The 9,515-nt window shown below is 60.1% G+C and overlaps 1 protein-coding gene across 1 annotated transcript; it reads left to right on the top strand.

Annotated features, from left to right (window-relative positions):
* The first annotated feature begins 75 nt into the window (after positions 1–75).
* On the top strand, positions 76–8,801 carry CLPTM1 (CLPTM1 regulator of GABA type A receptor forward trafficking). The gene is made up of 14 exons (XM_075020413.1): positions 76–185; positions 288–394; positions 2,775–2,898; positions 3,223–3,381; positions 3,880–3,997; positions 4,694–4,779; positions 5,154–5,274; positions 5,568–5,812; positions 6,193–6,286; positions 6,830–7,020; positions 7,104–7,199; positions 7,515–7,650; positions 7,879–8,046; positions 8,274–8,801. Exons 1-14 carry the CDS (start codon positions 120–122, stop codon positions 8,474–8,476), a joined length of 1,914 nt encoding a protein of 637 aa, XP_074876514.1. The 5' UTR covers positions 76–119; the 3' UTR covers positions 8,477–8,801.
* Positions 8,802–9,515: the final 714 nt, after the last annotated feature.

The following is a 9,515-nucleotide window of genomic DNA, read 5'->3' as shown; positions in this document are numbered from 1 at the left end:
GAGCCTGGTGTAGGGGTGGTTTCCCGGCTCCGCCCCCCCACCCTCGGCTCCGCCCCTTCGCCGTCACGTGCCCGGCTCTACAGGTCTCGCGAGAGCGGCGGAAGTGGCGGCGCAGGAAGATGGCGGCGCCGGGGACGGAGGTAGCGGCGGCGGCAGCGGCGGGGCCCGCGCCGGGCCCGGGGCAGGTACGGGCGGGTCGGTGACCGGGGAAGCTGGGACCGGAGAAGGGGGTAGAGGAGAACGTCCCGTTGGGTTGACGGTACGTTGCGTCCCATTTCTCCCCGTAGGTAACCAGTAACGGGAGCGCCGGCGGCGGTGAGGCGGCGGCGGCCGAGACGCAGCGACAGCAGCCGGCCCCCAACGCTTGGCAGGTCATCAAAGGTGTTCTTTTCAGGTGAGCCCCCCCCCAGTGCTACCGAGCCGTCTCCCTCCGCGGCACCGGCCACCGGCCCGCCGTGCTACCGGGGCTGTGGCCCGGCCCGCTGTGGCACCGGAGCCCCAAAACCTCTCGGGGGTGCGGTGAGGTCCTGGGGCGGGCAGGTGGCTCGTGTCCCGTCCCCCCCACCCCAGGGGACAGTGGGGTCCCTGGGGTGGCCAGGTGGCTTGTGTCCCCCCTCAGGGTACAGCAGGGTCCCTGGGGTGCAGGAGGATGGTGGTGCCCATCCCCACATCTTGGGGGCCCTACCAGGAGGAGGGAAGTCCATGGGGCTGCCCCTCCTGGGGCTGTTGTTCCCCCTGCCCTGGTATGGGGCTTTTCCAGACCTCCAGGCTCTTAAGTTCCTTCCTGGTTTTTCTCTGGAACCCCCAGGGTCTGGCTCGCTCCAGGCAGGGATGGCTGATTCTTTCTGGGCTCCTCTGAGGAGCTGCCGGCATTCCCTGCATCTTGCCAGGGGGGATCCAAAGTCCATGCTATGGCACAGATGACTCCTGGCACGGTGCCGAGCCCCTGCCCTGGGTCACTCCTGCTTCCGCAAGGAGGCAATCCTTCTCCAACAGGGAAGGAGGTCGGGGTGTTTCTGCTGGCATGCCTGGAGCCACTGTTGTGCATTTGGACGCACTGTTCCCAGCCTCACCTGTGTTGCACTGAGGAGGCTGATGCTGGAGCCGGCAGGTTTCAGCTCTCAGGCCGGTGCTGCTGAATGGGTTGTGAATCCCTTCCTAGAAGCCATGAGTCCTCCTCGCATCCATAAGCTGCCTTCCTGCTCCGCTTCTCCTCCGTCTGTCTCCTCCTTCCCATCCCTCCCAGGGCAGGTTTGTTCCTTTCCAAAGTGCCATCTCCCCTGGTGGATCCGGTGTCCTGGCTGGCAAAGCTGAGGGGAAGAGCACTTCATCATCTCATTGCCAAGGGAACCGTGCCCTTGGAAATATTTCAGTCATCATGGTCAGCTGGCAGAGGAGGTGCAAGGGAAAACTCACACCCGCAGGTGAATGGCAGCCCCGTCGTTGCCTGACCCTGAGCGGGTGACGTCCATGCGCCACGGACAAAGCATGATGGTCTGGTTCCCAAAACCTTCGGAAGAAAAAATGTCTTCCCAAGCCTTTCCTGAGCAAATGGCGATGTCTTGGGCCACGGATTTATGACCACTGATGGGGCTGCAGAAGTTCCCTCCCGTTCGGCGGCATGGCCAAGAGTGCACGTGGGGAGACTTGTTTGGGCTCTCCAGCTTTCCAAAATGCTGCAGCTCAGCCTAATGAAGAGTTGTGCTGAACTAAATCCTGACTTATCTTGGGATCTCCGGAGTCTTCTGCCCACGGCATGGAAGCACAGTCATGGCCATCGCTTGACCCCAGGAGCTGTTGTTCGGTTGCTGGTGCTGCCAGACATTCCCAAGCTTGTTATCCGGTCACTCCGTGCACAGGCCAGGAGGGGGAAGTCTGATTTAGTGGTGCCTGGGGCACATGTGAAAGGCTCCTCACGCTTTGTCCGCAAAGAAAAACAGAGCTGGAAACTTGTACCTTGGGGCATGCTGCCAAAAACCTTCCAAAATGGGGCAAAAAGGCTTGATTTCTTTTAACACACTCAAACGGTGCTGCCTGACTCGGCTCACGGAGGATGTGGGGAAGGGACCCATCCTTGTCTCTATGCTGGGAGCAGCCCAGGGCACTTTGGAGAGTGATTGTAGCTGTGCGCTGGAGGTCGGGAACAATCGTGGCCATGGGTTTGGAGGTGGCGAGCGAGCTGGGGGTTCTGCTGGAAGGTCTCTGTGTGGCCAGGAGCGTGCTGGGGTTTGCCCCTTGCTCGTTAGGTGACGCTATCGCTTCTGCCACCTGTGTTTGGGAGCCAGCTTTGTCCCGTGGCTTTGGTGTCCTCTTGGTTCGGCGTCAATTTGCTTACGGAGGGCTGAGTGCCTTCCATGCATGATTCAGGGTGTCTGCCAGGATCTGGGGATGCCCTGGTGTCCTCGTCCTGTGCCAGGGATGCCTTGCACGCCTGTTAGCAGCCTTCTCCACGATACTTCGGAGTGCGACTTTCTCCCTGTGTCCTTGAGGCAAGCTCCCGGCATCTTTGCTCGCTTTTGGTATGCTGCCGCCGTGCCTGGTGCTGGGTCTGAACTGGCCCAGAACCAGTTCTGGCCGGTGCCCCTTGCCTGAGGGCAAATGCCTGCTGTGATAGAAATAGGTGAGAATGAACAGCGAGTTTTGAAGGCTTGTCAGTCCAGCGCTAACAATTTCCTCTTTGCCCAGGGAATGGGGAGGGGTTTGCAGGCTGTGTCCAATTTGGCTGGGGAGGGCTGCTAAAATGCCTGAGCAGCTTCTTCTCCTTCCTCCCGCAGAATCTTCATCATTTGGGCCATCAGCAGCTGGTTCCGCCGCGGGCCGGCACCGCAGGAGCAGAGCAGCGCGGGCGGGACACCGCGAGCCCCGAGCCGAAACCTCTTCCCCAAGGACACTTTAATGGTAAAGCCCACAGAAGCTGCGCTGTCCCATCCTGGGTGACCGGCAGTGCGGTCACCGTGCGGTGGCTCTGTGGCTGGACCTGCTGCTCTAGCTCTGAGTTAGATCTTAAATCCGGTGGAGCTAAATTATAGCTCTGCCCGTGGCTGCCATGCTCTGGCATTGTGGTGTCAGCCAAGAGTTATTTCTCAGGCTCACCAGTGTGCCAAGCCGGTTTGGGAAGGGAAGGCATGGTGCTGTATGGCAGAGTGGGAGTGGTTCAGGTGCCCATATCTCAGCATCGGGCTGAGTTGTTCACTGGCAGCTGACATCCCCCTCTCTCTGCAGGATCTCTATGTTTATATCTCCGAGCACGAGCACTTTACAGACTTCAACGTCAGCTCGGCGCTGTTCTGGCAGAAGCGGGATCTCGTCTACGGGGACTGGACCAGCGGGGAGAACGCTGATGGGTGCTACGAACACTATGGGGAAGTCGACATTTCACAGGTGGGTGCACTCAGTACTCTTTTGGGGAGGTTTGAGGCCAGGTAGAGGGGGATTGTTGAGAGACTGGTGGGGATTGCCAGGATCATGCTCAAAGCCATCCCGGGAGCTGAGGCATGGAGCGGCGTTGGCTGCCGCAGCACATCGCTGCCATTACCTTTAGCCGTACCCCGTTCGCTTCAGATGGTGGGTGAGACCCTGTGGGGTGGGCTGGTGTCTCTTCCAGATGTGCTGCAGAGGTGACGGGGCGTGAAGCCATCATTTTGGTGACCAGCCGTTAAAGGCTTCAGGTTTGCCCCGAGCCGTATAGCAGCTGAGGTCTGCTCTGTGGGGGAGGGGCTGCTTCTTCACACTTTGGTTTCATATGGGGTCAATGGCTGCGGGAAGATGGTTGGCGTCAGTGTTGAACACAGGCACCGAGGTGGTGGCGGCAGCTGGGAGATGACAGCCGTGCTCTGACCGCATCCAACTCGTAACTGCCTTGTCGGGGTGTGATTTCAGAGCGTCCAGCAGAACGGCTCCATCTACATCCATGTGTACTTCACGAAGAGTGGCTTCCATCCCGACCCCAGACAGAAAAACCTGTACAGGCGCCTCGCCACGGTCCACACGTCACGAAGTACGGCCCGGGGCAGGAGGGCAGCGCGCGACGGCCCCGGGGTGGTGCTGGGGAAAGGGGCACCCCAATTCCTGTGTCAAAACGGGAGCCCGAAGGAGTCATGCTGAGCTCTGGCTTTGGCTCAGCAAAGGCAGGTGCCTGAAGGGGAATATTAGGGCAAATATCCAACTCCTCGTGGCCTCCAGCATGCTGGCTTGGCTGCTCCCTGAGCTGAACATTTTCTACACTTGGGATTTGTCTTTTGTGAATGTATGGAGGGAAAACCTCTTTAAATCCCTGCGAGCTCTTGGTTTCTGTCCACATTATGTGGGAGGGGGGTTCCTACCTGTATGGGGGGGTTGCGGGCGTGGAGCCACGTCAGCGTTGAGAAGAGGAAGGAATTGCCATGTTCAGGTCTTCCTGCAGGACAGGAAGATCTGGACACTTCATCTCAGGTGTTTTTCTCCAACAGCGATGCAATTATCCCAAAGGTTTGGCTGTTCATCTAGTTTGTTGCGCCCAAACTACAGCCTTTCCCTTTGATAACTGGAAGATCTGTGAGACAGCCCAGATTAGTTAGTCCTTCTGGGGGGTGATGCGAGGGAAACGGGCTTCTCTGGCCAGCTTGTGCCTGGCCTGGCAGGCCGTAGCCTCCTTAGATTTCCTTCCCTACCTTGTGTGGAGCTGGAAACGCTCACATCTCCTCTTTCCTTCCAGTGATCAACAAATACAAGCGCCGGCGATTCCAGAAAACCAAGAACCTCCTGACAGGTGAGACGGAGGCAGACCCTGAAATGATCAAGGTAACTGGCTCGCTCTCTTTTTTTTCTTTTTTTTTTTTTTGTGGGTTGGTTTTTTGTGTTTTTGGGGTTTTTTTGCCTCATTGGCCAAACTCCTAAATATTCACATGCTTTCCTCTGGTCGCAAAGCTGTTGGGAAGCACTGTAGAGGATTCACTGTCCTGCCTGGGGCACATCCCTCCTGTTCTGCAGAGTGGGAAGAGGATGATGATTTCCTTGTAGTATTTCTGGGATGGGAGGGTTGGCTCTTGCCCTTCCCGCTTCCCCACTCTCTGTTGCCTTGTTAAAGGGGGTGGTGGCTGTGGGCTAACGCTGGGCAAGACGGAAGGATGCCAACCGCCGTGCTGGTGACGGAGGCAGTGATATTCTCATTGCAGAGGGCAGAAGACTACGGTCCCGTGGAGGTCATCTCGCACTGGCACCCCAACTTGACCATCAACATGGTGGACGACCACACACCCTGGGTGAAGGGCAGTGTGCCACCCCCCCTGGACCAGTGTAAGGGCTGGGATGTGCCGGGGCTCCTCTGCTCCAAGGGTGGCTTTCCAAGGCTGGCCCTGCTGTCCCCTCTCCTCAGAGGATGTGTTTGGGTGCCTGTGGGGAACAGGGACTTGTTTTTCTGTCATTGGCGTGACCCCCACCTCTCCAGGAGCTTGTAGCGGGCTGGGCTGGGGGTTCGGCAGCCTCTTGGTCTCTCCCAGGTGGCTGCCGAGGGAGATGATGGTGACAATGGCTCTCATGGCTCCCTTTTGCCTGCTCAGCCCTCCCTCTGCTCTTTCCCCCGGCTCCAGATGTGAAGTTTGACGCCATCAGCGGTGACTACTACCCCATCCTCTACTTCAATGACTACTGGAACCTGCAGAAGGACTATTTCCCCATCAATGAGACCCTGCAGCGCCTGCCCTTCCGCCTTTCCTTCTGTCCACTCTCCCTGTGGCGCTGGCAGCTCTACGCTGCCCAGAGCACTAAATCCCCCTGGAATTTCCTGGGAGAGGACCTCTATGAGCAGTCGGATGAGGAGCAGGACTCGGTGAAGGTTAAGAGCCACTCGCGGGCCTCCCTCCTCCCGGCTGAAGCTCTCTTGCTTGTCCCCATAGATTGAGACCTCTTTTTTGTAGCAGCTCCTTCCCCCTGTTTCATGTCTTTCCCTAGCTTTGCTGGAAGAGTGTTCAATGCCTGTTCTTTGTTGTGATCGCTCCTTATTAATTACCTTTGCGATGCAAAGTGTGGGGGGGTGCACAGGCACCTGCCTTGGCTCTGTAGGGGGAAGGGAGCATGGAGGCCATGATGATAGAGAGCAGTTAAACCCCTCATCGTCCTCAGTGCCCCGTGACTGGCTGGATCCTCCTGGATTCTCCCTATTCCTGGGGCGTTGGGCAGGAGGAACCTCAGAGAGGTTTTTGATGCCTGTTCCAGGTTGCTCTCCTGGAGACGAATCCCTACCTGCTGGCGCTGACCATCATCGTCTCCATAGTGCACAGCATCTTTGAGTTCTTGGCCTTCAAAAACGGTGAGCGCTGCGGAGAGACCTTGGGGATCTGCATAGAGGGGAAGGATGCAAAGGCTGTGGTGTGACCTAAAACCCTCTCCCCGCTCCTGCCTCCAACCCTTTCTCGTCCCCGCGGTGGTGGCGGAGCAGACGTCCTCGTGCTGTGGCACGTTCTCAGCTGGCTGAATGCCACGTGCTGCCATGAGCCCTCCGCTCCTCGGCTGTGACGTCTTCAGCAGCCGTAGCCAAATCCAACCACGTCCTGGGCAGGCTGTGGCTGCTGTGGTGTGTGTTGAGGCATCCGGCACCCCTCTGTTGCGATCCTCCATGCCGCAGGGCCAACTTGAAGGCAGAAAGCCGGAAACTTGTGGTTTTCTGGGTCCCTGCCGCCTGCGCCGATGCCAGACTGCGCTTTGCGGTGTCTGCTTGGCTCTGGTGATCTCACCGCCTGCTCCTTTCACTCCCTCCCCTGGGGTGTGTGCCGCAGTAGCTCTCTGGAGCCTTGGGCGCAGCAGCTTCCCCTTCCCCTCTGTCGGGGTGACAGCTTGGACCCCTTCCTGACAGACATCCAGTTCTGGAACAGCCGGCAATCTCTGGAGGGGCTCTCCGTCCGCTCCGTCTTCTTCGGTGTCTTCCAGTCCCTCGTCGTCCTCCTCTACATCTTGGACAACGAAACCAACTTCGTGGTGCAAGTCAGCGTCTTCATTGGGCTCCTCATCGACCTCTGGAAGATCACAAAGGTCATGGACGTCCGGGTAAGCAGCAACACGGGCACAGGGGGGGTTCTGGCAGTGCCCCTGGTCCTGCTTGGTGACGTCTTTCCGCTCTCCTTTGGCAGCTGGACCGAGAGAACAAGGTAGCAGGAGTGTTTCCCCGCGTAACCTTCAAAGACAAGTCGACCTATATCGAGTCTTCCACGAAGGTGTACGATGATGTGAGTCAGGGCTGGGGGGCGGGGCGGTGAGTGCCAGGGGTGGCACCATGTTGCCGAGCCCGGCTCCAGCCAGACGCTGGCTTGGCCAAACACCGGCTTGGCCGAATGCCTCGACGCACCTCTCCTCACTTCGCACCTCTCCTCACTTCGTCTTCCCCAATTCCCCTGGCACTCACCCGGGGCAGGGCAGGCAGTGAAATGAGCTAACGGCACTGCCCACCTCCCTCCTTGGTCTGATGTTTGGGAACCGGGGAAGTGCCGGGCTGGGACTCTGGCATGTTCCCTGCTGATTTTTTGATGTTACTGCCTCCCCAGATGGCTTTCCGGTACCTCTCATGGATTCTTTTCCCTTTGCTGGGCTGTTATGCCGTGTACAGCCTGCTCTACCTGGAGCACAAGGGCTGGTACTCGTGGGTGCTGAGCATGCTCTACGGCTTCCTCCTGACCTTCGGTGAGTGCCGTGCTCGCCGCCGGGAGATGCCGAAAGTGCCCCCTGACGTGATGAAGGGCGGGGCGGGGGGGCGTTGCAGATTACACCTTGGGGTGCAGCTTTTCCTCTGGGACTCCTTCCCGCTCTGCATGTGCTCCCCTGTTTTGGGGGAGGGTGTGTTGTCTCACTGGTACTGGCAGGCTTCGTTACACTAACAAGGACACCCCCCCCGCCCCCTTCCCTGCCCAGGCTTCATCACCATGACCCCCCAACTCTTCATCAACTACAAACTGAAGTCAGTCGCCCACCTGCCGTGGCGGATGCTGACCTACAAAGCCCTCAACACCTTCATTGATGACCTCTTTGCCTTCGTCATCAAGATGCCCATGATGTACAGGATAGGCTGCCTGCGGGACGGTACGGCCTTGGGGGGGGCTGGGGGGGTCCCTCCTGGTGCCTACGGGGGCTGGTCCCACTTCCTGGGGGTCCCTCCTGCTCCCTGTGGGTCCACACCGGACCCTGTGCCCTCCCTTTTGCTGCATATCACCCTGTTGCCCCCCATTTCTACTGGGTTGGGGGGGGTCCACTTGTACCCCCCCACCCTCACCTTAACCCCTCTCTTTCTTGCCCCCCCACCCCAACAGACGTTGTCTTTTTCATTTACCTCTACCAACGCTGGATCTACCGTGTCGACCTCACGCGCGTCAACGAATTCGGTGTCAGTGGGGAGGACCAGGTCTCCTCTCGCCCTCCCCTGCCCGCCAGCCCCCCCACAACGCTGCCCATCGGGGTCCCCCCAAGTCCCCCAGGGGGCGAAAAACCACCAGAGGACAAGAAGAAAGATTAACCAACCCCCCGTCGCTCGACTTTTACCAAACCTGGCGTTCCTGCTGGGCACCGGACGGGGGGGGGGGAGTGGTTGTGCCGGGTGGTTTGGTTTTTTTTTTTCTTTCTTCCCCCCCCCCCCCCATCTCCCCTGGGACTGGGGGGTGGGGGGGGGGTGGGGGCGGCCGTGCGGCCCCCCAGGGTGTGTGGGGGGGGCCCCCCTGCTGTGTTTCACATCCCCCCATGGTCCCGTTGTGCGCTCCATCCCATTGTGCCGGTGTGTAGGACAGTGTCACGGAGTTCGGTGTTGCCTCTTCCATAAAGAGCTGATTTAACCCCAAAACTGACCCTCCTGACTCGCCTGTGCCCCCCCCCACCCCCCTGCTCCAATTTGGGGGTCTCCCCCTAAAGGGGTTCCCCCTTTGGGCCTATCATCCCCACCCCCCTCTTGGTGAGGTCACCCTGACTCCCATCCCTCTTGGAGTGGTGGACACCCTGAACCCCTCTATTGGGGGGGAAACCCTACTGGGGGGGGGGGGGATGGCACACCCTGAACCCCCCTACTTGGGGGGACACACACACCCCAAAACCCCCTATTGGGGGGTGCACCTCTACTGGGGGGGGCACCCATTTCCCCCTGTGCTCAGCCTTTGGGGTGCTGGGAGCGGGACCTGGGGGTCCAGCTGGGGTTTTTTTTGGGGGGGGGGGTGTGGTGTCCCCGCCCCGGGGCGGTGCGGGGGTCCCTCCTGGTGTTTTGGGGGGGGGCGGGGGTGTCCCGGCAATCCCGGTGTGTACCGGGGGCGTCCCGGTCCCGGGGATCCCTCGCGGTGCTTCCCGGGGGGGGGCGGGGGGGCAGGACTTGGGGGGGGTCCCGGCCCTGGAGGCGGGGGGGCGCTGTCACGTGTTCTTCCCATTCCCCCTGCCCCCCCCCCGCCCCCGTCACGGGGCTCCGGCAGCGGCTCCTCCCTGCGGCCACGTGCTGCGGCGGCTCCGCCCCCTCACGTGGCGGAGCACCGGCCCCGCGGCCGCACGTGGCGCCCGTGGCGACGTCACCGAGCGGC

Source organism: Buteo buteo, chromosome Z (genome assembly GCF_964188355.1).
Source record: "Buteo buteo chromosome Z, bButBut1.hap1.1, whole genome shotgun sequence".
In the NCBI taxonomy this organism is placed as follows: domain Eukaryota; kingdom Metazoa; phylum Chordata; class Aves; order Accipitriformes; family Accipitridae; genus Buteo; species Buteo buteo.
The sequence above is the reverse complement of the archived record's forward strand: the minus strand, read 5'-3'. Positions and strand labels throughout refer to the sequence as shown.

Excerpts from the sequence above, each read along its gene's own strand:
- CLPTM1 (XM_075020413.1), top strand. The coding sequence starts at position 120 with ATGGCGGCGCCGGGGACGGAGGTAGCGGCGGCGGCAGCGGCGGGGCCC. Across the intron at positions 3,382-3,879 it reads GGGAAGTCGACATTTCACAG|AGCGTCCAGCAGAACGGCTC; the intron begins GTGGGTGCACTC and ends GTGTGATTTCAG. Across the intron at positions 5,275-5,567 it reads GCCACCCCCCCTGGACCAGT|ATGTGAAGTTTGACGCCATC; the intron begins GTAAGGGCTGGG and ends CCCCGGCTCCAG.